The 27676-nt window shown below is 49.8% G+C and overlaps 1 protein-coding gene across 2 annotated transcripts; it reads right to left on the bottom strand.

Annotated features, from left to right (window-relative positions):
• PODXL2 (podocalyxin like 2) lies at positions 1-27676 on the bottom strand. Of its 2 annotated transcripts, none has more exons than XM_069865548.1 (8): positions 27556-27676; positions 16609-16902; positions 7665-8560; positions 6737-6811; positions 3648-3804; positions 2841-2902; positions 1189-1368; positions 1-836 (listed from the first exon to the last, which is right to left on the bottom strand). In XM_069865548.1, the coding sequence occupies exons 1-8, from the start codon at positions 27620-27622 to the stop codon at positions 627-629; spliced, it is 1941 nt and encodes a 646-aa protein (XP_069721649.1). In that variant the 5' UTR covers positions 27623-27676; the 3' UTR covers positions 1-626. The 2 variants fall into 2 exon arrangements, with proteins under 2 accessions (XP_069721649.1, XP_069721650.1); XM_069865549.1 differs by lacking the exon at positions 27556-27676 and adding an exon at positions 20358-20406.

Below are 27676 nucleotides of genomic sequence, written 5' to 3'. Positions count from 1 at the left end.
TATTTGCGGGATATTTGCCCCTCTAATTAGCAGCTGCACACTAAAGCACTAAAAAAGAAAAAAAAAAAATCCCTTCTCACACTGGAACGCAAACTCTGCCTGGGATATTGACTGAGTCTTGGCTCCCCGCCATGCAGAATGTACAGGTTTTACTGCACCTGCAAAGATTGAACACAATCTCAAGGTTAGGATCTGGCTGCTGGAGCTCCAACTGGACTCCCAAAGTGAATTTACTCCCCAAAGCCAGACTCTTGGTGGCAGGCTTCGACTGATCACCTTGCTTCTCAATCCCAGCCTCTCTCAGCCACTACCAGAGAGCTACAGTAAGTGCATTTAAAGGTGATGAAAGCATTGGTGCTACTGATAGGAAAGCATTGGTGCTACTGATAGGAATACACACAAAGAGACCTACACACCCACCCCTCCCGCTTCCCTCTGTTCACTGATTCTCCCAACTCTGAGCCTCAGATGTGGGCTCAGTACTTCTGTCAGGAAAATTTGCCCAAAGAGTTGACCTGTCCCAAGCCTTCAAGAAGTTCCTGAGAAGCCACTTCATCCCGTGGTCCATCATTCAAGACAGGAGAGACACAACTGCATTTCAGGAAGTGGTTCCCTCCCTTCTTTTTCTAAAGATGCGTGTCTTCCTCAAACACATCCACATCCTCGCTCGCCTGCTTATTGATCAGGACATCCCAGCTGTCAGGGCCATTGATGGTGTTTCCACCGTTCACGCTTGGCTTCTTCTCCTGCATTTCTGACTGGCTGTCACTGGCCACATCCAAGGTGGGGTTGTCATGGCAGCCGTTCTCAACAAAGCGCAGCTCTTCGCCGTGTGACTGCGAAGGATGAGAGGAACACAAACGGAGACAAAGGGGGACAGGTTTTAACACTGCTGAGAAGTACAATCAGACCAGGATATAAGGGTCACCCAAGACTCTGCAGGGTCAGTGGGAAAAGGTAAACTTACTCCTACCCCAGCCCCTGCAGTAGAAACGAGCTGTCCTGAGCACAGCAAGAGACGGGTTTGAACCGCTCTGACACCTGAATGGGCTCCCTTGCTGCTCCAGCAGCATATCCAGCTATGTGTGATAAGTGGACAGGGGAAAAAAATCTCCCTCTTAACTTTCCAATCCCCTCTATCCCAGTGGCTCAGAGTCTAGCCACTTTCCCCTCCTGTCTAGCGCTCACCATGTTCTTCATCTTGGGCAGGCGTCTCTGCCAGCAGTTGTATATGAGCCCCAATACAATGATGATGGCACAGATGGAACCGATGATCACTAGTACCACAAAGAGTTTCCCATAATCGCTGCGTGTCTGGTTGGGGTGCGACTGGCAGCTTGTTGTGGTTGAGTAGTTCTGGATGCCAATCTGGAAGGAAGAAGGAGGTACACTGAATCCCCTGGCCTGCAGGCAGGTGGGATCCTGTTCAGACTTCCAAGAGTTCAAGTACAGTACATCACTCTGGGCAGAGGAACTAAGAGCCAGGGTTGGGGATTCAGGACATACACTATCTTACTCGACTAGAAGGCACATAATTAAATTTAACACCACATTTCATGAAAGCTGATGTTGTCAGCAAACGACAGTAGGCACAATCTTGTCTTGATTGCCTGCACAAGGATCACACCCATGTGCAAAACAAGGCAGCTTTCATGGGAGAAACTGCCCAAGATTAAAAATGCCCAAAACAAACTATGGACCACTGATGGGTGCTGAGGCTTTGGTGACTGTTTGACAGAGAATGTAAACATAATAAGTAGGTTTCCATTAAAGCTCTGGTCCTAAGAAGGCAGAGCAGCCTTTCCAAGTTCTTGAAGGTGGACAGCTGCCTGCTGATCCAAAAAGCTTAGGAATAACTGCCCTGGAAACAGGCCCCCCGTGGTTACCTGCAAACAAAGCCCAACACTGGTCCCAGTGACTTGGCAGATTTCAAACAGGTTACGTATCAATTCAACAGAAAGTATGATGAGTAAGAGAATATTATCCCTCCTCCTTCCAAGCTCATGCTAGCGCCAAGTCAGTGCAATGAGCACTGTTTCATTATTGATAGAGCCAGAGAGTCAGAGGCAGGTGACAAGGCTGCTCTGATAGGATACACCTTAACATCAGGTCACAGTTGCACAAAGAACTCAAACCCTGCACCAACACAAATCCTTCTTTCTAGTCAGTTCCAGCTGCTGAGACTTCAGTCACACAATTTCTACAGGGTTGGCTTTTTGCACTTTCTCTGGTGTAAGCCAATCAATACAGCACTGAGCACTTAATTTGCTTTGTCTAACTGCACCAGTTAGGTCAGGGAAAAAACAGAGAGCAGACAGCCAGCAAGGCAGTGGCCCAACTCTGCTGCTAAATTCAGCAGAATTACTCCAGCAGTGTAAAACCAAGCAGAATCAGGCCCTCAGTGCCTACATATCCCATAGGCCTAAGGGGCAAAATCAGAGATCATGGACCTAATTTGCCCTAATCTCAACCCTCTTCTAAACTGTCCAGGATTAGAGGGGAATACATAAGTGCTAAAGGCAGCTGGCAGTGGAGTCTGACATCCTTCTCCTCTGAGACCAAGTATCCCAACAAAATGAATATACAAACGGCAGGTTCACAATCAAGCCAGAAAAGCAAGGAGAGAATAACCCACATTTACTCTTTTAACGGGAGCAGATATTTGATGGCCTGGCAATAGCAGAGAGCAGAGGAGGGAGATTGCCAGGTGTCTGACTCATCTGTTTGCCTGCTGTGGGTTCAGCACTCCATTAGACTGAGATACGGTCCCAGTTTTCGAGGTTCTTATTTTAATGGTATAGCTAGTCTTAACGAATGGATGCAGGCAGACAGGTTCTTACCTCGGCTAAGCTCCTCTTAACATCCCCCAGTGCCATGAGGACATCTTTTGTAGGGATGACGCCTGTAAAGAAGGAGAGAGAGAGATCAGTGCTGCTCTCAGCTCAGGTTAGCTCAGACAGATGTACTCATCACTGTGAAATCCCCAACAGAATGGAGGCAGGCAACGCACAACTTTGTTCACTGTCACTGTGGGGCATTTTCGAATACTGAGGGGTTTTTTTCATACAGTCCACAATGTCAACATTAGAGGCCTCTGTCACTAAGCGAGCAGCAGCAGTACAGGAAGAGCGCCTCCTACCAAAAGGGATTAGAGATGGTAAAATATTCCAGCCCAGCCCACCTTTCAATGTCAGCTGTTGTTTCTTTGGAAATGCAGAGGAAGCACTGTCAGGACTGGCCCAGTTCAGATCAGATTTAAGAAGTGTTAACTTAAGAAGTGAACTAAGAGCACGCTGCCATGCCCTGCCACTGCACTGGCTTGCCCACGGAGGAGTGTATATAAGCACTGCAATGAAGCTGATGGATGCTCGAGTGAAGGCAATTCATGGAGGGAGCAAAGCAGGAGGCAAAACACAGAAGATGGAGCTTCGTGCAAGTGGTAAAGGACAAGTCAGAAGGCAGACGTGAAGAAAAAGGGTCTTACGTCCTCAGTCCCCCTCCATCCCTCAAGATCAGTTAGCACTGGGAATCCGTGTCATTGAAATGGACTGGAGAACAAAAGCTCCTTCCACTATGGCTGAACACCACCTTCTGGGAGCCCTTTAAACACACCCCATCACAGGAAGACTCCAGCTCCCAGCACTTACCCTGTTCCCCTGCCAGTGTCATTAGCAAGTGCTTGTCGTTCTCATTGGGTTTGCTCAGGGAGATCAGCCAGCGGTCCTGTGGTCCCTCTGCCTGTCTGGAGAAGGCATCCTCCACCAGTGCCAACAGCTGGGGACCCCTCTCCAGCCGAAACTCCTCCTGCCACAGGAAAGGGACCTTGGTGAGTGCATGGAGGAAACAGGGCAGACGTAGCACTGCAGGGCTGGCACAACTGCATGGCCGAGACCCCTGAACCAGGCATGCACAAAAGCCAGCAATGCTAAACCTGGTGCAATGCTCCCCTGCGCATCCCCAGTGTCCTGGGCCAGACCCGTCCACATCATCTGACACACCAACACTCCTCCTTGGCTTTTGCAGCCACCATACGTCCCACATCATGCCAGCTCCCCCAGCACACTGGGATCCTGAAGTGACATTATTGTGGAAGGCAACAAGGGAGCAGCCAGGCTCTTCCCTGCAGCCAGTGCTGGGTCAGCGGGTGCTGCTCAGCCTGACATGCCCCAGCCATCCCTGGGCGGGCTCCTCTGCCGCTTTCTCACTCCTGTGTTTCTATTCTTATCTCCAGTTGCCATGCCAACCTGAAGGCCACACAGATGATTAATAAAATGGAGAGCTCTTGTTGCCATGGCAATCCAAAACGCTCAGGGCAGGCACAGGCCTGTGCCGAAAATGGCCTAATTGGAAAAGACACCGATGACTGGGGCCTGAATCACAAGGGCCTGCCAGTGCCTCGTCTCATCAAGTTATGGGTTTCAGCTCGAGAAGGCAGGAGCAGCGAGGATGCAGTGCCATGCTGCTCTACCCCACTGCCAGCCTGCCCCCTTGTTTTCAGGGATGCAGAGAAAGGGGGAGCGGCTAAGCTCCAGACCAGGACAACAACAGAGTCAAGATGTTTCTAGTGTCGGAGAAAGTAGAGGTTGCAGACACTGATAAATTCTTCACAGTGGGGAAAAGGGAGCTGTGAAGGAGCATGAATAGACATGAGCAAAGGTGGAGGTCACCTCCTGATGTGTAGCCAAGTACCACTGTCAGGTCAGATCCTGCAGTCCTCACTGGGGAAAAATTCCCAGGTATATTGAGTGGGAGATGTACCCAAAGAGAGACTGAAGTGACTGCCCTGCCCAGAGCCCATTAGGAAGATAAATGGGCTGCCAGCTTAACCCAGCAATACAGACATCATCCCTGCCGCATGTATAAGCCTGGCACTATGATGAATATTCAAGCTCAAGGTACAACCCTGTCGAAGGGGCCCAAGCATCCCCCTTGACCTTTGGCTTTTCAGTGGGACATGGTAACGCACCAGATCAGGGCATCAAAACATAAGAAATGTGTGAAATCCCCAGTCGCACTAATTTAAACTACAGTACGTGAAACACAGGCTCTCCCTTGTAGCTCTAGAAATCCAAATACCACAGGGCTCAGATAAAGAAACCAGAAAACAAAAAGGACAGGCAGGGGTACGTGAGTTGCCCAAATGGAGCAAATTGCCATGGGTAGGAAACAAACTGCATCAACACCAGTGGAAAGGAGAGAAGCTTGACCTCAGCTTCAGCCATGCAAAGTGGCAATGGGAGGCAGGGAATGATGCAATGTTCATTTTAAATATGTATGTTGACAAGTGTCCCTTTGAATAAGGGGGACGATAGCACAAACCATTCGCTGGGAAATATGTTTTGAAACATGAAATCAAGTAGAAAAACAGTTCAGTCCTGCCTATCCCAGGGCACTGTCTTCTTGCAGCAAGGCAGAACTGAGGATTTAACAGTAAAGACACAATTTGGTCAAGAAATATCTGCATATCTGCTTTTCAGTTCTTCCAGTGCTTTAAACAACACAAGTGCAAGTGACCACAGGAAGGAAGCTACTACGTATTACAGAATTAACCAGCATTTAAACTCCAAAAAGATGGGGGAAAAAGCAATGGGGGCTAGAACATGGAGGACACAGGCAGCAGGACTCTGGTTGTCAAGGACTGATTTTCTGAGTTGCAATTGTGAACTGTAGCAGAGACACTTAAAAATCCTCCAATGAGCAAACTGGTTTGCCTTAACCAGAAGGAAAGAGACTGACATTTCATCTACCCTTAAAGCAGTCAGTATGCTTTATTGTGTACATGAATTCCCCTGTTTTCCCTCTCCCCAGAAAGTTCATTTTAAAAAAGAAAAAAAAAACCTCATCAGTAGTGGAAACAACCAGTGCCACAGAGTCTCCCTGCAGTAACAAAACCATCCAGCTCTGCCCAGAGCAGGAGCTGCAGCAAGCAAAAGTGCAGACACATAAGGCCAGCACGGTTCCCTGATGAAACATTTTGGTCTCAGGCTGTCAGGCTCATAATAATTTCTTAGAATTATGAATGGCACTTTGACCCCAGGTCTTTCACAACTGGTTTTAAAGTGCCTGATAAAAGGCCCAGCAGAGGTGAATGAGCCCTTCTGCCAGGGAACCACAAGGGGCTTTGGGCTCATGAATTAACTGCAGCTTTATGGGGATGGATGGACAGGCACTGGATTACCACAGCGTGGCTGGTTTAGAGACCCAGATAACACACAAGATAACAGAGTGGGGAGAAGAGGTACTTAAGGAAGACTTAGTGACAGCTGCTTGACACAGAACCATTCACACTGCAAACAGGGAGGAGTTCCTATTGCTTTGAGCCACCAGAGGTACATTAGTATATACTGGAAGGAGGAGAGCAAAAAGAAAGAGAGAAAAGGAGAATCACCCTTCAATCCTGCCAGCAAGAGCTGCAATGTTAAAAACTCTCACGTCTCATGACAATCCAGGTACTGACTGGCACAGACTAGCAGCCAGGAGTTAGTCAAAACCCAATATGGGACTGACATGTGCTAGACTTTGAGCAAAATCTTCTCTCTCCACCCACTCTTTCCCCATTTGGGGAACAGGAATATTTCTGTCCTCCTCCCCTTCTCTCAACAGCCTCTACAGAGACTTTGAGATTTAGCACTTTTAAAATGTTTTGTAGTGAAAGCAGACAGCAAGAGCTGTGCCTGCCTCCACATCCCTAAGCACTATTCTCCCCTTGCCATCACATCTCTTCGGACTAACTTACACAGTCAATGTTATCCGACATATTCAGGATGATGTAGTTTTTCCCGGCAAGGTTGCTCCAGTCTTTGCAGATCACCTGGAGAGACAAGACAAAGACAGCTGGGTTTGAGTAGTGAATGCAGCAATCCTGCTGAAAGCACAGGGTACACAAGGGACAGGAGCAGAGGGCTGTGTCATACTCCTGAGATGTCCTTCTCAAAGTAGCCTCTGTGGTCCTTAAACAAATTGGTGAGACAGGGCAGCACTTCGCGGGCAGAACTGGATGCACAGAGCAACCAAGTGACTTGCTCAGGGTCCTGAGTACTGTCAGGCAGAAAGCAAAAATTAAAAGCTTTCCCCGGTGCTTTCTCACCAGCCAGCTCCTGCTACCTGTATTTCCTTAACCAGCTGCCAGTTTGATGGATTCACGAATGGCAGTTCACCTCACACCTCCTCTCCACGGCCTCTCCTAAGCTAACATCCTTGCAGATCACTATACCCTGCTCCACCTGCTTTGCATCTGGTCCCTGCAGGCAGCAGCAGCAGCAGCAAAAATAGCTCTTCCTTCTCACTCCCTTTTCAGAAATCCTTGGGGCCATTTTTGTCCTGACACTTCCAATAATGCAGACTGAGGAAACAAGGAGCTTTCACTGCTGTGCATGCCCCAGAGGGGAGGTGTTTATTAGAAGCAGGATTCTGAGCAGCAGTTTGCTGGGGAAGATGTGAGGGGGCAGGGCTTTCACCAAGGATGATGGACACCCTTAAAAAATGCTGTGAAAAACATCCCCCAAAATTCAGTTTTGGCTGGCTGGACAGAAAAAGGTACTCATACCAGTTAGACTTCACGGTGTGCATAGGGTTAAGGGGTTAAACACCACTCCCCCTCCCAGGGAGAAGTACACAAACATCCCCACTATAACCTCCCACCCACTCACTGCTCCCAGTGCTACCTGTGCTGAGTCCCAGGGCAGCTCTGTCGGCAGCATGGCCAGGCGGGCGTCCCCAGCCTGCGGTGACAAGCTCCTCTCTGCTGCCACAGCCTCAGTGGCTGACTCAGTGTCATTCCAAATGGGATCCAGTACAGACTCGTCAGCTCTGTCCCAAGAAGACGCAGAAGAACTGGGGTGCTGCTCACTGCCAGGAAGAGTCCAGGTGCCTGGGGAGCTGTATCCAGGAGAGGGTGTTCCCACAGGCATTTCTGCGGTCTGTCCTGTTTCAGTTAGCACTGTGGGCTCCAGCATCATCTCCCACCCCACCGTAGTCTCCAAGACCTCCTCTCTGGCAGAATGTTCTTCCCCACCAGTCTCCACGGTGGTCTCTGCAAACTCTGCTCTCGTGGTAGTCACAGTCAGCTCCAAATCTGCTCCCTCAATAGCCCACGTGTCTCCAGCTGTCACCTCAAAGGGCTCTTCTGAAATACTGGGAGATCTTGCAGCAGTAGTAGAAAAAACAGAGGAGACAGGCAGAAGACCTGGTCCCATGCTGCTCCCAAGGTCTAAGCCTGGAGGAACAGAGTCCTCTTCTTGCCCTCCTGTGGCTGCCTCGGTCACAGCACCTGGTCTGGCAGAGGGTGTGGAAAAAAAAAGGGAGAAGGGGTCCCCTTGGCCCATCGGTTCAGAAGATGTAACCTCTGGCCCAGAGGTCCGGAGGCTTTCCATTCCTCCTCTTGAGTGGTCTATAGGCAGCAGCCCCTCCTCTTCCTCCAATGAGCTGGAGAAAGGGGTGTGCAAGTCAGACTCAACAAATTCTGCTGGCGGCTGGACAGTGGCTGTTTCCCAGTTGTCTTTCACCTGTGTCCCATTCCCTTTCAGCAAGGCCTTCTGAGATGCAGTAGGAAAGCTGTAATCTAAAAAGAGATCCAAGAGACTTCATGTTATCTCCTGAATAACCATGAACTCTGAAAGGCAGAGAGCTGACCCCATTATATGTGTCTAGTTATAGATGAGGTAAAACGGCAGAGACCCTCTAGGAGAGGGCAGCCTGCCACTGGAAAAAATAAACCCCCCTGGCAAGTTCAGCGCACCCTTCTTCACTTCCCTAGCTCTCTGTCTCATCCCAGTGAACCCACTTTCCCTAGGGATAACTCACATGCTCATCCTCCCTACTCTGTTTTGTCCTGAAGGTGTTTTCACAGACTCGCTAGCCAGGAGATCTGCAAATAACAGCTTTGACACCTGGCATCACCACAGTGAGGTTATGAGTGTTAGGAATTAAGCTGGGAGCCTGGGATTAATTTCACATGGGATTGAGAAAGACAGTGGGTAGTAGCAGCAGGCAGCCATAAACCAAATGGAAAATACTCTGGAAAAGAAAAAACAGCACAGCAAACCAAACCTTCCCTGGCACCACCAAGTAATACCACCAAAATCTGAATCAACCTGGGCGGCTTCGAAATTCAGAACTTCAGAACTTCAGTTTGTACAGCACTTCACAGCAGTGAAGTCATTCCAAAAACATCTGCATTATGAGTTTTCCACGTCATTAAGGAACAGTTTTGCTGCAAGGAAATAGAAGCTAAATCTAACTCCCCTCCCTCCAACTTCAGCCCCTGCTTGTTCTGTGGCTCTGACTCTGAATGCATGTGACATTGCCAGACAAACATAGATGCTGAAGCAGAAAGATCCCAGCAAGGAGTTGGGATCCCAGGATAAGGAGAGTATCTGTAAGATCGGACCTGTTAAGCTCAGAATAGCAGGTCTAAGTCCAGCAGGCATAAATCAACCTTCATCTTTGAGGAACTGCCTGTACCCAAGGAGCTCTGTTTCAGGAGTTTGCATCCCATTTAACTCCCTTTCTCCAAGATAAGCACAGCGCATGTTCTGACTGAGAAATGAGAGGAAGAGGATCCCTGCATAGACAGAAACAAGCATCCTGCTCTACCTGTGGTTACTGTTATTAGCTAAGTGACTGCCTGAAATCCCCAAGGTCCCCATCTCTTCTCCTACCTGCCAAAGCAGATGCTCCACTGAGCACAGCGGGCAGCAGCTCTCTGGGTGTCTTACTCCTCTGTAAGGATCAGCACAAGGAGTCTCTGCATCTGACTCCAAGGTAACACCTGCTGGTAGAGAGGGTGTGAACTCCCAGACAAAGAGGCCCATGTCAGCTAACACATCCACTGCCTTGGCTCTTCCCTGGCAACCAGTACTGCCCGTGCTGCTCCTGCATGCTCCTGCAAACAAGGCCCTGTCAGATGAGATGCTATTTTCAAGGATCAGTGGTCCAATCTGCCATTTCCTTTGCCTAAAGACATTCTCAGCTATTCTTGACTCCTCTGTACCTCCTCTCTTCCCTGCCCCTCTTCCCACCTGGAGGAGAGCAAGAACTGGCAGATGGGCCCAGCATAAAAGCAAAATGGGAAAAAGTAGCATGAGGTTTGCCCCACAGGAGCTAGAAATGCTCCTGGCCTGTCAGTTCTCCTTTGAAGTCACACATTCGACCTTTCCTTAAGGTATTCTTCTCACAGAATACCTAGCTTCTGTGAGGGAAAGATCCACGTGGTACAGCCACACTGCCGCCTTTCCACCACCAAGATCTAAGGATGCTGAAGGGACTGCTACCTCTGCTACCTCTGCCAGGCATGGAAGCTGAGGGAGAACCCATCCCGCTCTCTCCCAGCAGGCTTCTATCTTACAAAGCAGCCGAAGACAGAAACCTGAGCTGCTTCTCTGGGCCATCTCCTCCCCACAGCTCTTTCCAGACAAGCTGCTCTCTCTAACTCATCTGTGCAATGCAGAGCTAAGAGCTTCCCTATTTGAAGAGTCTTCTCGCATTCCCTTGATTCTCATCCCCTCAACCCTAAGAGAACTCAAAGGGCACCTCCCATTTTCAGTGGTTCCTTCCAAAATTCATCTAGCAGTTCTCCATCAGCAAGTGGTCTTTCAGACCCTACCACCCACTGGCCCACCTGGTGATCCTCTACCTTCAGCAGACCCTTTACACCTGGCACATGGAAACGCGCCCACAGACCTTCTCACCTACCTATGCCAGTGCTATCCACTCCTACCCTCACCAGCTTTTGTGGAGAGAAACAGCAACCACGGAACAGAGCAGTCAGACCCAAGTGCTCCTGCTGCAGCAGTGGGGCAGGGTCTTCTGTTAAAGGAGACGGGTATTAAGGAGCTGGCTGCAGTGCCAGATTAGTGAGGCTCATTTATCAGCTCATCTAATTTCAGCAAGGAAGCAGAACTCTGCCAAAGAGAAGGGTGCCTGGAAAGGGAGAAGGTAGTAACTGCACGTACCATCAGCTCCTTCCCTGCTACAGTCTGCTCTGTAAGTCTTCCACCCAAATCACCAGTAGGTTGGAGCACAAGAGGAACTTGTGACCACACACAGAGGCTGCACATGCTATGTACCTCCTCCCAGCCAAACAAGAGCAGCTAAGCCACGATGGAGCCAGTCTGATCACAGTGGGGACAGCTCAGGAAAACTGCCCACCGGAGCCAGAAAGCTGTCTCAGCATCTCTGGCCAAACAGGCTAACAGGGACAGACCTGATGAGTGTAGCAGGAACCCACAGCTCCATGTCACGTAGTCTCCCAGAGCTTCTCAGTCGCATCATCCCCTTGGGAGCCTGGTTCACTGATATGAAATTCCACACCTCCGTCTCACCTCCCTGCCACCACATCCTTAGCTACGCCCCTTAATGCTTTCGATCAGTAACAATATTACTCACATTGCAGCATCCAGCTGTCTTTGCCTCCCTCAGGCCCCTCCAGCTTTTCTCTTCCAAGCTCTCTTACAAAGACCCTCAGACACAATTTGCTAAAGAAACTATCTTGCACAGCCCTGCCATCATTCCAATTCCTGCCCTTTGCATCTCCCAGTAGATCTATGTATCAGTCCCAACAGATAAATTCCCTTTGCCTGGGGAAATGATTTGTGCTAGGAGAGGTGAACATGAGCTCCAAACCTCTGCAAGAGCTGCTGTTTGGGAGATGTTCCGCTCCCTCTGAAATCGATACCAAAACTTCCCTGATATCAGATGGGCCAAGTCTTGACACCATGCCAAGCACGATTCCCCTGCCAGGCATTTCATTCATTACATTTCTGCTTCTCCTTCATTCAGAAGAGCTGGTCTGAGTTACTTCCCTTCAGGGTTCCCTACACTGTATTTGTGTCTATTAGCTGTCTAAAGTAACTGTGACAGCTCAGAAAACGGGTGACCCTCATTGTTTTTAGTACACATAACCTCACCATAAGGTCTTTATTGGATTAAACTGGAAGATCATGTTAACCAGTGATTGAATCACTGATAACTAGAAGGCACTGTAATAAAGACAAGAACATTCCTGGGCTCCTACCACCACAACACAGCTTGACAGCTCCATTCACACTAAAGCACCTGCCAACTTCGGGAAGTGCAAAGTGCAGTCTGCTCACTGTTTAAAATGCAGCCAGGGCTTAGGTGGTATCTGCTCACCATTTTGCAGTACAGAGCAGTGAGGCTTACGGCAAAAAAGACATGCTCCATCTGATTGAAACTGCAGGGGGATTTCAAGGAGGGAAAATGCAATTACTGGTGCTGGAATTGAGCCAGTTGGGGCTAATATCCTAATCTTCCAGAAGAGCTAGAAGTTACTATCTGCGATTCCAAGACTGCTTCGAACACACAAAAGAGATCATAGTTAAGAGAGACCCAGAGTAGGAAAGCGGCTTCTCATCATGCTTGGAATTTGCATCAGGTAGCGACAGGGCACCAAGCGCTACAGCTGCTCCCAAATACCCCCATGCCTTTTTCCTGCTCAGTGTATGAACTGCAGTGGGGCTGGAATAAGCCACCCTCATCCAGCATCAGTCAGAGATAGCTGCACCAGAATAACTCTGTGCACACAACAACCCTCTTTGCCACAGGCCAGCCTTTTCCGGCAATGTCTCAGCAGAGATGACTTGCCCCAAGATAGATCACCTAACACGTCAGCATACACTAAACCAGGGCATAAACAAGATGCACCCCGGGAGCTGAGCACAGGCAGGGGGCTGCTCAGCACTAAGCTTCTTATGTAGACAGTCTTTACCAGGTGCTTCATTTCATTAATGCTTGCGTTGAAGATGGTATTAAGAACTGCAGATTTGCTGTCAGTCTGGATGAAGAGGCAGCAGATTTCCGTAAGGCTGAGAGAGACTGGGATCTCTCTGGCCAGAGGCAAGTACTTCATCACAGAAAGACGTGAATCTCACTGTCAGAGAACAGTTGGGGATGGAAGATATTTTATCCCATTAGCTGGTCAGAAAACTTATTTTTCTTATAATACAGTCCTTTTAACTTGTCTGTCCTGCTATCACTCATCCTAGCTCTCCTGGGAATCCCTTGTTAATTATCATGAATAATTAAAAGATTACAGTCTCCCCTAACAAAGCACCACATGCCGTCCTAGTGAGTCACCAACTTATAAGACTAGATTTCATAGCTCCCAGCACAGTCCTGCCTTGGTCTTCAAAGGTACAACCTTGCAGCTAAAAGAGCAGACCCTAAGCTGTAATAAAGCGAGCTTCGTGCCAGCCCGTCATCAATCACACTCAAAGATGTGATGATGTCCTCCAATCCTTGGAGTCTCAGCTGGTGGGCAGGGAAGGAGAGGGACAAAGTGCCTTCATCTACCAGACATTCTTGCATCGGTTTTCAGGAGCCTGTACTTCCCAGCAATTCATGACCAGGCTGCCTCAACCTAAAGCCTGCACTGGAAAGAACATCTGGGACACTGCATTCCAACTGAAACAAAGGAGAACAACAACAAGAGCAAATCAGGGAGCACTCCAGAATGGATATGCCACCATGTAACTCTCACTAAAAAAGGACCTGCAGACCTAATGTATCCCGTCTTCTAACCCTAAAGCTAGAAGAGATGTTGCATCTGTTGCCCAGAAAATCCAGTGTGACATCACGAAACATGAGGTATTGGAAGCCTCTAGGCAAAACAACATGGGGAAGGTGGGAAAAGGGAAAAGGAGGACAAGAAAGGCCAGATGTGAGCTCCTGCAGGTCAACCCTATCTTCAGGGTTGATCTGTGGCTCAGGCTGATTTGATACCAAAGATGAAACCAAGCAGCCAAACTGAAACTTCAACCTGAGAAGCTCATGGGTTCCCTGGAAGCCTGAAGACAGTGGGATGCAGAAGTAACAGGTTCACAGCTCTGTTGACTTGCCTCTTGGCTGAAGTACGAGTCAGACACTGCTTCCTACTGTAAGGATACCAACAGCAGTGAGCACCAGTCTGTGGAAGGACCCTGAGATTTGTCTCATTATGACTGTGCACAGAAACACACGTTTGCATGTGTGCCAACCCATGCACAGCTGCTCCCCAGTGGAGCTGCATCAAGAAGAGATGGATTAGGTCTGGTGGGAACATAGAAGCCATATCATAGAACTCCCTGACAGAATGAGACAAATCTCAGGGTCCTTCCACAGGCTGGTGCTCACTGATGTCAATATAAATTTACTGTTCCATAGCATAAATCAGCTAAAGCACATTAACTGGAAGAATGAGAGCCCCAGGCTGAGCTGTGCTCTGTCAGTGGGAGCTTGTTCTCACTTTCTAATGGACTAACAGGTGGCCCTACATGCCACATGTTTTCCAGAAATATTTTTAAAGGATGTTCAAGTGCACTTAAAAAAAGAGCAGCAGCTGCAAATTGTTATTACTTTTTATCTCCTGCAGCCTTGAAGTTGTACAAAGGCAGAAGAGTCTCCCTGCACAGACTTCAGAAGAACATAAAAAAAGGAGAGATGACTAATACAGTTTTGAAATCACTGGAGACTTGGCCTGTCTGCAACAAGACCACCAATTCCAGGCCAATATCTTTACACGAATCACAGAAAAAAGCCAGCACTCCATGTCGCCTTCATAGCAAAGAATTTTCCCACCCCAGTTAACAGAACAATCCTGGTTTGTGCCTTGATTGATAGAGGGTCTCAAATCTCTGCCTGGGACAGAGCTCTCAACTATGCCAGGCTACACTTCACTGTTGTTCACAGAGAAATCCCACATAAGGAAAACTTATACCATAAACTTTTTTTTCCCCTTAAACAACAGCTGCTTGAAACTGTTTAATGGATTTATATGTTGAAAATAACCTAACAGATGTCATCACGCAGTTCCACAAGGTATCACATGGCATCTGTCACACATGCAGCACTTAAGATCCACTGGTTGTGTGTGTATCTCATGCACAGGCTTTGCATGATAGGAGAAGGCTGCCCAATTTAAGGATGCTATTACAATATCCTTTATTGTATAATGACACACAGCAGGTTTCTAATTAAATTTTAAGTAGAAATGCGCTCCCAGCTCTTGAATAATTCAACTCTTCTATTAACCAAGGTACTGAAATGCCACTGAGACACAAGCTCTGGACACAGCAATGGCCAGGAGAAAATAACAGTGCTTGGAAGCACAGAAGTGGTTAGCTGGACAGTAGATAGGGCAGGGTACGCTTAAAGGACAGCTGAAAAAGCACATCTGTTCATGGAGGAAAGCACTGCAGGCAAGAACGGAAGGAGAAAGGAGTGTGTTTTGCATACAAATGGGCCAAGGCACGTGCAAGAGGCAAGGCTGGGTTCGGTACCCAGCGCATCTCGCTCTCAATGGACAAGCACATGCTGTTCTCCAAGTCACGTCCAGATCTGTGAGTACATGCAGGTGCCTGCTGGCACACAAATAAAAGCGCCGCTGAGCATGCTGCCAGCGCATGAGAGCCGCTAAGCCAGAGCATGTCCCAAGGATGCGCTGGTGGGAATATGCACCATCCGCCCCCAGCATCGCTGTGGAGGCAGCATCTGCACAGCCGCCCCATAGCCAAGTCCCCGTGGCTCCAGGGGCCAGGGCAGCAACAGCATGGCCAGATGAGTTTAGCAGCAATTTCAGTGAGCAAAGGGCATTGGAGACCTAAGCTGGGATGACCCTTGCCCCGCTCAGCATGCTCAGTGCCCCAGTGGGCAGCCTGAGCCATAGCACTACAGCAGCCCTCAGCCCTGTGTGAGCACAGGTCTTTCTTAAGGTCACAGAAATAGGAGCAAAGGTAAAATAAGACTTGTGCTTTCTAATTGCAGACCTCAGTCAGACCAGTTGAGAGGAAGGCAGTGATACTGGATAGGGAGGAGGGATAAAGCTGAAGCCTGGCCTCTGGGTAACATCTAATATATGCCCCACATGACACTTAAGAGTAGGAGCATGTGAAATAATCTCCTAAGCTACTGGAAACCCTGTAACACTCCTCCTCTTTCTTCCCGTCCCTCTCCCTGAGAGCATCACAGAGCCAACGATGGACTCTGGAAACAACTCAGCGGTCTCAAAATCCACAAAGGAAAGCAAGCTTAAATGCTAACAAACTCATTTTGGCCATGGCTCCTGTTTTGGGAGCAGGCAAGACAGAGTAGGTAACAGAGCAGCTGCCCAAGGGAGAAAACCTGCTGCGTTCTCTCAGGCCAAATCCCCACTCAAGTCACAGGGTGAGGAATCCAGGATTTGGCCCAGGGAACCCAGCTTTGACTCAAATCCTGAGATGGCCTTGATCTCTGAGCCGCAGTCTGGAGACCTTTAGGTTGTGCTTAACTGACAACAACAGGAAAAAAAAGCAGAGAGAGAAGAGCATAAAAGGGGGAAGGAGAGAGAGAGATAAAGAAGGGCATGAGGCAATGAGAAGCAAGGTGGAGGCAATACTTTTCCCAGCTCATGGCAGCTCAGGAATAAAGGCTTAGCTGTAACTTGGTTTCTAAAGCCTGTGCTTGCTCAGGGTTCACTGGGGACACGTCAGGCACTGAGGTGAGAAAATAGAGCTGACGTTTAATCTCAGGCCCTCTTAGCAAGAGTTGTGTCAAAGCAGAAATACAGATCCCTGCATCTTTCCACCTCCCCAGAGCTCCTGCAGAGCAGGGGAGAATGGTGTAAAAATAACCTACCTGTTGCTGGTCCCAAGTCCAGGTTGGAGTCATTGAGTTCTCCCCCATCTTCCCAGAAGTACTGTGGGGGCTGTAAGATCTTGGACTCCTCATTCTCCTCGCTGGCAAAGCCCGATCCTGGGGCAGCATGCAGGGAGCTGGGGGCAAGATCAGGCTCCGCAGCCTCTGGGCTGGTTTGCTCATGGGGATTCATGGCCTCCAGGCGGGACATCATGGCAAATTCCAACAGAGAAGTTGACGTGAGGCCATCGGCAGCTGAGTCCTCCGAGGAGGCAAGGCAGAGGCATAAGGTCCCTGTAAAATGATAGTAAACCCTTATCAGAGATAGGACTGACATCCACTGAGCTTGTCTTCTCCTTGCAGCCTGCTCCTGCCAAGCCAACCCACTGCGCACGTTGCCTTTGGGGTAACCTGCCCCTCAGCTGTGCTTTCAGCTGATGAGGGAACCAAGGTATTTTAGGAAACATCCATGCAGAGGGTCAGTGCCAAGCAGCCATCCAGCCTGGGGCACCTCTCTTCAACAGGGCAGTGATGGTTCACCCTCTCAGATCCTTCGCCCTTTTGAAAGGACAGGATGGGCACCTTACTAATGATCCATCCTGAAGAGGAGGTGGAATGTTTATACTTCAGACATGAAATTCTGGCCCTGTGAAGTCAATGAGTTTCCTATGTGACTGTCCCCCAGGCAAGATTTCACCCTAGCGCTCCTGATCTGCACCTATATTATAGGCAGGGGGACCAATTTAAACCAAAATTATTTACAGCACCAATATTAATCATGTTTTAAATCAGTAGGCTGGAAATCTATTTTTAAGTCACTGATTTGAACTTCATTTTGCATTCACATTTTTTGTCTTCCTAAGGAAGAGCCGACTGTCACAGGTAAGAACTACAATCTACCAAAAGCAAACACATACCTAGAACTAAGCAGGGAGGCAGGTTGCATTTTACACTTTTTTTTCAACAATTAAATCCTTATTTCCATTTTATCTATGAGAAGGTTTGACTGACACTTCTTCATTCCTAGATGAGACATTAATTGTGATTTGTGTCAAGGTACATTCACATGCATATTGAACTTCAATCAAAATGCAAGAAAACAGCACCTGGAACTTGGCTTTATTCAACCGATAAATACCATCATAAGCATGGAGGCATAAGGAAAAAATGAGATTACCAAAACATGTTTTACATTTAAAACAGTTTTGTTAAGCAAGCAAAGTAACTAATTTGGGTGAACTGAACCAATTGCTTCCTAGCCCTCTGTTCTTCAGCACATTAAAACCAGGAGATCTCATCCTTTCACAGCTGATTTTTATTCATGGATTAGAAGAAAAAAGGACAAGTTTTCCCGCTTTCTCAGCTCATACTCAGTTTCTCAGTTCTTAATGAACTAGTCACTGAACTGAACTAATTGAATAAGCTAAAATGAAGACTAATTTAGTATTTTTCTTTGAAAAATGAATTTCTAGACAAGAGAAATACAGCAGATCTAATCCATATGGACTTCAGTAAAATATCTGATACAGTGCCTCACACAGAATTACAAGAGAGGCAAGAAAAGACACTGATTAGCAGGAAATGTGCAAGACAAATATAAGGCATTGGCTATAGGAAAAATGAGAGAGGCTTGTGCTGGAGGGAGGCTATCAGTGGAATTCCTCAATGTCTGTCCTTGGATCTACTGTTCTTTAACATTTTCCTAAGTGACCTTGGGTCAAAAATTAGGAACATGATAATGAAACTAGCCAAGGACACAAAGCGAGGAGATATCCTCGCTGCACAGAAAGGCTGTAGGTAGAGCTAGGTGATCTCAAGAATGGAAATAACAGAAATATTATGAATATAAATATTACAAAGTGATAAGTCACCACCTTGAGAACGAGCACCAAACATTTCTAATACAAGATAGGAAACCCTCCATTAGGAATGTCTTAAGAGGAGAAAATCCTGTATTGGAAACAGCTCTGAGATATCACTGGAATGCAGATATGAAAATGCTTGCACAGTCCTGAAGCATTAGAAACAGAGAGATTTTACAAAGCACTGTCGAGACATCACCTGGATGGTGCACACAGATCTGGATAGACATGGTCTGAAACGATTTAAGCAGAGCTGAACTGCCTCCAGGCAAGGGCACAGAGTAAGCAACCTCCCAAGGCTCCTTCCCAACACTATGTCCTATGACTTCACGTCCCAGAAAGACAAACTGCAGTCAGGGCAAATGCCAAGATGAGCTATGGGGCAATGTCAGATGGGTTGGCTCTGGTGCTTTCACTGAAAACATCAGCTTCTTAACACAAAAAGTCTGAGAGCTGCTGCTTACTTGCCAGGCTGCTTACCAAACTTGCCCTGGGAATGCTGGAGGCCAGAAATGCATTCCTCAAGACTTCTGCCTCTCTGACCCTCTCCACCTTCCTCCGCTATTCTCTGAAGTGAACAAAATCCAATATTGGATACTCTTCCCCATATATGCTTAGGCCAGGCTTCAGCACTTCTCAATCTTGTTTATTTTGTTCTATTGATCCAAGGCAAGATTGGCTGAGGCCAGCGCAGCAACAAAAAGGGAACGGTAACAGAGGCAGAGTATCAAAGGGGAAGGAAGCTACTGCAGCATCGCAGAGCCAACCAAAGCACCTCTGGGCATCCCTGGGGGTGAGCCAGCTCCCTGTGAACTATGCACGCACAGTGAAGCCCACAGCTGGAAATGAGAGCTCACACGGCTCTTGTGCACAAGCATGGATCTGGAGAGATCTAGCCAGGCCAGCCCCACACCAATTCAGCGGCGCTTAGCAGGCTCCAACGTGACAGTGCCCGGGCTGGGCTTCCCCAGGCTGACACAAGACACCTGCATCACTAACGGAGAGCACTGCCGAGCCCCACGCAGCCCAGCGGAGAGAGCACTTGTCTTGAGGAGCTTACAGCTTAAATAAACATGACAGAGAGCTGCAAGGGGGAAAAAGGGAACATTATTCTCAGTTATCCAGAAAAGGGGAGCGGAAGGATGGGCAGAAACCACAGCAGGTCTCTTTTCCACATGGAAAATTTGGTGTAGCTGAGACTGTAGCTGACTGCCTGGATCCTGCATCAGCTATTTATCCATCCCAATGCCTCAGTTTCCCCCATCTCCCATTAGCCGAGATGTGGCTGATGTGGCACCTTGGCTTTCCAGCCACGCTACAAGACGCATCCCTGGTCTTCCAGCCAGCTAGGCGAAGCCTCAAAATATAACTGCACCAGCTCCAAAAATTGGCTCAAGCCTCTTGGCCTCCATCAGCTACGCCCCATTTGGGCTGCCTCCAGAGCTCAACCACAGCCCATCCCACCATCTCTACAACAGAGAGCTTGGTGAACCTGGGTACCGACAGAGCTAATCCCATCCATGTGGGAAGCTCATATCCCGGGAGTTTGTTTACCCTCTGTTAACTCTGAAGCGTTTATCCAGTTAAAACCCCCTAAGCTGCATTATCTTGTTTACTGGGATGCTCTGCTTTCCTCAGCCCAAGATAAAACTACACCACCTCATCCCTAAGAATGAGTCATTAATAGACACAGCCTAAGTAAGCCAGGTTTCTCCCAGGGCAGATCTGGAGTAGCACAACAACTTGGGGTCTGATCCACAGGCACAGGATGCAGAGGCTGGCCTGAAGGAACCCTCCATGCCAGCATCAGCCACAAGGCTAACAGCACCATTGCACCAGTGTACAGATCTGTTCCTCTCCAGACAGCAGCCTGACACTACTTCATACCTTCTGCACGTGCAGCAGCAACAACCCAAAGCATTGGGGTATCAAGCAGCAGACCCAAGATCTGCCACCTTCCCCCTCTCTTCCAAGCATCTCATAAAGGACCTCAATGCAGCTGTCAACTCCAAGGCAAAGAAAGAATCAAAGCGTGAGCTGAGAAGCAGGGGAGCACAGCCAAGAGAGGAAATCGAATGCCCAAGACATCAGTGGGTAGCCGTTTTCCTCCAAGGATGGGGAACGGGGATTAGACTACTACTATCAGCCATCAGTCTCCTCATTTTGTATTTTAAAAGGCAGATAAAATGATAGGAAAAAAGAAACATGCATGAATAAAGCCCTGCGACTGTAGGTGGGAGGGAGTAGGGAACGGAGCCAGGGCTTGCCAGCTGCTTCAATGGGGCATTTGTCTCTCATTTCTATTTTTGCGGCACCTCTACGTAACCTGGAGGAGATGAGGCTCTGCATGCTAAAGAGGGCAGCCAGCCTTCAGGGAACCGGCAGGGCTGTGAGCATGGGAGGAAAAACCCTCCCCAGATCAGACAGACAGAGGAGGGGCGAGAAAGCAGAGAAAGTGGGAGAGGTAGGTGGAGGGAGAAGAGGGAACAAAGGCGGAGAGACAGCACCAAAACCAGCACAAGAGCTCCGAGTTCTCCAGCTGCGAGCACCCACAAAGGTGACATGGGAAGGTAACGCTGAGCTTGCAAAAGATGTTTCACCTCTGCAGGGAGCAGAATGGGGCAATTTCAACAACAGGGAATAATACTGCAGTGTTACCTTTCTATGGCCTCTGGAAAAGAGCCAGCCAGGAGGATACACAGATGAAATGGGCTTGCTACTTGCTGACCCCAGAAAACTGCTCCAAGTCAACGCGGCAAAGCTTGCCCTGCTCATATCAGCAGAGGATTCAATACAACCACCCCAGACAAGGCAGATGGAGGAGTTTTGCTCAGCAGCAGAAAAAAAAAAAAGTCTGAGGAAAGAACATCTGCCATCTCCCTCGAACTGCTGCATGTAAGAGCAGTTTCACATTTCTAAGCAATTCTAAAAGAACCCCTAAGTATTTTTTGCACATGAGCCAACCAAGAAACACTTTATCCCTTTGCCACAAGGAAAGCCACCTCGCCACGGGATAGGGCAGCTGTTTAAAAGCTCCCAACTGGCCTATTGAATAGAACTAGAAGAGAAAGAGGAAATAAGTCGTTCCTGTATCCAGCTGAAATGAGAGGAGGGATTTGGGGAGATGAAATGGAATCTGGCTGTGACTGTGTCCAACAGCCTTTAAAATCATCTTGCTTTTAAATTAACAACAAGCAAACCTCAATTTCCTATCCAAGGAAACACACAAACATCCCTTAAGATGCTATCGCATCGGCTTGGCCTACTGAGAAGCTGGTGTGCCCTTTATCCAGCTGAAAGGTGTCTTTACCTTTCCTTTCTGGGTGCCGTGGCTACACCAGACTGCAGGATGAGCCTGATGAAGGGAGGAGAACTCGCTTGGAGCACATGCTGTGACCTACCTGCCTCTCGCCACCAACTAGCACCACCCAAGCACAGGTACACAACAGGTACCAGGGAGCAAGGTCAGAGCACCTCAGTACTGCCAGGGCAGGAGCTGCAACAACATCCATCCATCCCTCCAACCACTGACCTGCCTTTCAAATCCACTCCAAACCCAGGAGTTATCCAACAATGTTATTTCCAAGGAGGGCTGGGTCAGGAATGGGTCATTTACTGATAATCACTTCGGACAGAAACACAATGACCAGATGAGGGGAGCATCTGCCAGGGATATTGCCTCCCTCCGGCTGTGGAAGAGCGGGAAGCAAGACCCAAGGACAGAGAAAAGAGAGCAGAACAGCCAGTGCACAAACCACTTGCAGAACATAATAAAACATAGAGTAATTTAAATAACCAAAAAGGATCCCAAACACAGACAGTGGAGGAAGAGAAGAAAATGTTCAGCTGAAGGAGGTCCAAGCTCACCTGGAGTCTCTGTTCCCCAGACCCTCGACAGCTTGCACAGGGAAGCATACAGGACGACTGTATATCAGACCAAGTCCTTTTGGTGCTAATCCAGAGTCACGGACCATACCCACGCTGGGATGCTCTACCTAAAAGACCTCTCTCAGCCCTGCAGCCTTACTGCTGCTCTCGCATGCTGCACTAGACCAGTTAAAATCCAACTGGGCCCCTAATCGCTGAGATCATTTCCAATTAGGGCTTCAGAAAACAGGATCAGGCTGCCGTACTCCTCTGTTACTGTCAGCAACCAGGTCCTTCACCAAGTGTCCCTCTAAAACCATCCACCATCCCATGACCCCAGTACATTTTACAAAGCAATGGGAAAAGCACATACACTTAGCAGGGAGCACATACACTTACCAACACGTATTAGCTGAAGGAAGGGGACAAGGCACAACTGAAGAAGCCCCTGCAATGTGATAACTTTTTAGAGGGGGGTCCTAGAGCACACAGTAGCTGTGCCAGCATCTTTAAACTACTACAGATCTTTACAGCTAACATGATCAGAGAGCTCAGACACTGGGCTACAGGGTGTGCATGTCTGCACGTACTGAGCGGGCGCTACTTTGCAAAGGACTGCCAACATTTGCTCCCTTGGCATTTCAGCAGAGCATGCAGACCCAGATATACCCATGGGAAACGGCAAGGCACTGCCAAAAGATGCACCTGCTTTTGCAGATAATTGCAGATGTGCCCCTCATCAGCACGTGTGCATCGGGGGCCCGACCTCCAGACACGCAGGGCATCCTCAGCCCGGCACTGAGAGGAGTGAGGTCTCTTGTCATCACGATCAGTAACATCAGACTGATCTGAACACCACCACCCATCTCCACAGAAGAGAGTCCATGCAAGCAGGTCAGAGCAACTCAGACAAGCCTGTCTGTCCTTCCCCTTCATTCAACCATTCACGCCAGGAGTCACAATCTTGCTTGGTTTCAGCCTCCCAGACTGTTTGCCTTCACTCCCTCCCCAGATCGTCTCGTAGCCTTCACACCTCCCTCCTCTGCTGCTGCAACGTCTGCTCTCCTCCACACTTCTTGCTATTGACAGTGGCAGTTTCTAGCTTAGGGGGAGATGAAGCCCCTGGGGAAACAGCATTGGGTAGACAGTTTTATCCAGCAGAAGTGAATTTTCTTTCCTCGGTTACCTTTCACAGACCTCCTCAAAGCAGCCCACAGGCCTCCAGGGGTTAAAAGACCACAGGATGAAAGCCACTGATCTAAGAAAAACCACAGCCCACAGATTCCTTTGCCTTCTCACAGGCTCAAAGCATTTCATCTGTCTGCTAAAAATCACCCTGCCAGGCCTGCGCTTCCTCTTCTCTCTCTGTCCTGACCTGGACCATGTACCCCACAGCACTCAATTTGATTTTCAGCACACCAAATAAAGATACACGGCTGCTTCGTCCTCAGAGCCTCCCTGCTCAGGCAGAGCAAACACTACTGCAGACACAGGAGGGACTTCCCTTGAGATACGGTTGCCCATCAAGTGTAACAGAAGCCTTCTATTCCCCTAAAAGATCTTTAAAACTCACTGGACACAACACAGAGCAGAAAATGGTTATGCTGTGCTCCTGTTTGGGCAGCAGAGTAGTGATAACCACCCTGCCTCAAGGCGCTCCACTCTCCAAACAACCTCAAGCATCCTAAGCAAATAAAGCTTGTGGAAAGGTTTGGTAGTCCCAGGGCACGTGTACGGATCCTGACTACCTTCACAACACATGAGGCAGGACAAGAAGAGACGAGAGTGGTTGCAGTTGTCATACAGAGGGAGAGCAACAAAGCTGGCTTCCGAACACTAAAAAAAATATCCCCAGAACAAGAAGGGACATCTGAACCTTGGTAACCACAACGGGGCTTAACCAGGCATGGGGACAGTGGAGGGCTGATTCAAGCCCCAGCAGGACGCATCTTCCTTGCCAGCATCCCTGGCCCTCCGAACAAACCAACGCACGTGCTCGCTTTGCCTCTGCGCAGGCTGTGCTTGTGTGGCTGACAAATAGCCTCTCTCCATTCTTCCGGGATTATGTGTTTCAATAGCCAGCAAGAAGTGGAAGCAAGTTCATCCGACTGCCATCTGCGGGCTGTGATGCACCTTCCCCGCAGCCCCTTTCCCCCTGGCCCCACAGCTGGGCTGTCGTTACTGCCGCTCGCTCAGGTACCCACAACATGCCGGAGCTCCTTCCCTCACTGAGCAAGTGGAAAAACTTCAGCGCGCTCTGATCTGCAGCTCGTCGCCGGCAGCTTCCCCTTGAGGGCTTAATGTACTTATTTCTACCCCTGATGCCTATAATTAAATGAACATTTCCTTATGGCACTGAAGAGGCCAAGGGAAAAATGACTACAGGGAATTTTCATCCATTCTGATTTATACTCCCTCAGCTTGGGCTCATTCACACAATGCTAACAAGGAACGTTCTAAGCAGGCAGAAGCGGGGGGAAAAAAAGCCTTAAATAGCCCACATGCAGACAAGCACCTGCAGAGACAACAAGAGAGAAGAGACCAATTCCCTCCCTTCTACCCCTGCTTTTAACCACATCATTTTCCTACTTGCAAAAGCAAAGGGGTTCAGATACCCTAGAGCCTGGAGAGATGTTTCTACACTCTGCCAGGAGACCCGTGTGCCCAGCACTCACTGAAGAGCAGGTCCTATTTCAGCCCATCCCACAGGTCTGCAGATGCTCCTGACCCTGGCAGGAATCTTGCTCAGTGCCCCCAGATCTCATTCGAGTTTTAACTGTTCCTGTCCTGCAAGACTGGAGGAGCAAGACTGGAGTGCACTGAGTTATTCCAGACGGGAATAACTGAGCAAATCTACTAAGCAAAGGGGGCTTGATCTATAAATTCCCAGCAGACTGCATCTCCACTTCTGACCTCCCATCTACGCAGGACTCCAGGTGTCCGGAGATGCCTGGCCAACTGAGTCCAGCCCTCTAGAGCTGCCCCAGCCCACCAGGATTATCAATTTCACTAGATCAGGAACTGAACTGCCCCTTGGAGCTGCCCCTCATCTCCCACCCCCTACGACTCTCCCTGCTAGGATCACAGACAGGATCACAGGGAAAGCCAAGGACCCAAATCCTCCAGATCATCACCAGATGGACAGCAACACTAAAAAGTTTCCAGCAGCCTCAGGAAAATAGGAAACACACCCTCAGTATAGCAGTAACAGCTGGGGTCCTTTTGACCACCAGATTTTAAAACCACCATGAGGTCCATCTCCTTCCCTCCTCTGCAGAGCAAACACAGCTTTCAAGGGATGGGGATGGGGCCAACCCACGCCACAGCTCAGTGGGGTGGGAATATGGCAGTTCCCCACCATGCACCCTGACCTCCTACGTGGAGGAGGAGGAAGAGGTCTAGCAGAATTTTAGAACACAGGTCCCCTTGCTGAGACACGGCTAGAGGACCTCTGACAGCTGTGCCTGAGGTTTTCCCTAACGTGGACAACCCGCCTGGACAAACCCACAAAACTGGCTCCCTGTTCAGCTCTGGAAAGCCTTATTGCTTCTGTGGCATAGAGTACTGGCACAAAACCCTGACAGGTTTTCTGATCCATTTTGCTCTTTAAGCTCACTATTGTTTGCAAACCTAAAAGGCTTTATCCCTTCTCTTTAGGGAGCCCCAGACGACAGGGGCAAGGCACTGTATGCACAGCTCACAGACAGAGCAGCTCCTCAGATGACACAACCCCCCATGAACATTTTTGGGAGATTGGGGTAATAAGAGAGATGTGCCAGGATGTCATCGTATCACAGCTCGGCCGTGCTGGAAGACAGCGACCGGTTGGGAAATCAGCCCTTCCCTCCTTGCCAGAATGACTCAAGACAAAGACTCCCCCACTCTTTAAACGTCCCCGTTCAAAACTCCTGTTCCACACTAACCAGATTTCTGTACAAAAGGGATGGGGGTAGGGAGGGAAGGGGCAATCTCAGCTCACAGGTCTTTAGGGGGATCCCTTTGTTGGGAAATTTCCCCAGACTATTTAAAAATAGAAGCAGAGCTTTAGTAACTATTCCAAGTATAATTATTCCTGCACTTAATTGCCTTTCCCTGGCACCCTACCTCTCCTCCAAATTTCAAGAGGAGGCTCTTGGGGAAATGGAGAGCAATTTGTGGTTCCCCTTTCCTTTGTGCCAGTTTCGCGGTAGTGAGTAAAATCACCACGATGCCAGGAGAAGCCATCAATACAAGAGAAAGCGGTTCTGGGCAGCCCTGGCATAACAGGGACTACGAGGACTATCGTGAAGACTATGGTGCCCGAGCGCTGCAGCGGGCGGCAGGCTCTGTCCGTCCATCTGCTCCCCACATCACAAGCGTGGCCAGGGCTGCCCCGGGGGCCGTGCACCTTGATTTTGAGGCAGGAGGTTCTGGGCGAGCCCCGAGCCTGCAGGGTGAAGCCCACACACATCCACCCCGCCACACCGGGAGGGTGGGGGTCCCTGTCACCCCTTGGGGGGCCCGAGGCTCATACCAGCCGCTCCAGAGGGCTCTGATGCCCGGGTAGGGATGGTGTCTGGTACCCAGGGACCCCCCACAGGTCTCGAAACCCGAGGGTCAGCGGTGGGTGATGAAGACCTGTTCCCGCTGAGGTCCCGGTGCCCTGGACCCACCGCAGCTGTGGCTGCCGGGGGATGGAGCTCCCGGGGATGGGGGGTCCCGGTGCCCTGGAGACATCGCAGCTGCGGCTGCCGGGGTTGGGGGCCCCGGGGAACCGGACCCACTGCGGGCTGCAGCCCGGGGCTGGGAGATGCCGGTGCCCGGGGAAGCAGACCCATTGTGGGCTGGAGCTCCCGGGGATGGGAGATCCCGGTGCCCAGGGAACCAGACCCACCGCGGGCTGGAGCTCCGGGGGATGGGGGCGTCTCGGTGCCCCGGCCCCACCGCAGCTGCGGCTGCCGGGGCTGGGAGATCCCGGTGCCCCAGGGAACCGGACCTATTGTGGGCTGGAGCTCCCGGGAATGGAAGATCCCGGTGCCCGGGGAAGCGGACCCACCGCGGGCTGGAGCTCCCGGGGTGGGGGGGTCCCGGTGCCCCGGCCCCACCGCAGGGCACAGCTCCCCAGGGACGGGGGTCCCGGTGCCCCGGACCCACCGCAGCCACGGCTGCCGGGGGTCCCACCGCCTGGAGAGGGGATGGGGATCCACCGCCGCCCGCCCTCCCCGCAGCCCGCACTCACCGGCCAGCAGCAGCAGCAGCAGCAGCGGCAGCAGAGGCAGCGCCGGGGCCCGGGGCGAGGGCTGCATGGCGGCGGCCGCTGCCCAGCCGCGCCGCTGCCTCACGGGGAGCGGGGCCGCCCC

Source organism: Phaenicophaeus curvirostris, chromosome 11, assembly GCF_032191515.1.
Source record: "Phaenicophaeus curvirostris isolate KB17595 chromosome 11, BPBGC_Pcur_1.0, whole genome shotgun sequence".
In the NCBI taxonomy this organism is placed as follows: domain Eukaryota; kingdom Metazoa; phylum Chordata; class Aves; order Cuculiformes; family Cuculidae; genus Phaenicophaeus; species Phaenicophaeus curvirostris.
Note: the sequence above shows the minus strand (reverse complement) of the source record. Positions and strands in the feature narration are given on the sequence as shown.

Excerpts from the sequence above, each read along its gene's own strand:
- PODXL2 (XM_069865548.1), bottom strand. The coding sequence starts at position 27,622 with ATGCAGCCCTCGCCCCGGGCCCCGGCGCTGCCTCTGCTGCCGCTGCTG. Across the intron at positions 6,812-7,664 it reads TGCCCTGGGACTCAGCACAG|GTGATCTGCAAAGACTGGAG; the intron begins GTAGCACTGGGA and ends TTGTCTCTCCAG. Across the intron at positions 2,903-3,647 it reads GACACTGGCAGGGGAACAGG|GCGTCATCCCTACAAAAGAT; the intron begins GTAAGTGCTGGG and ends CCTTCTTTACAG.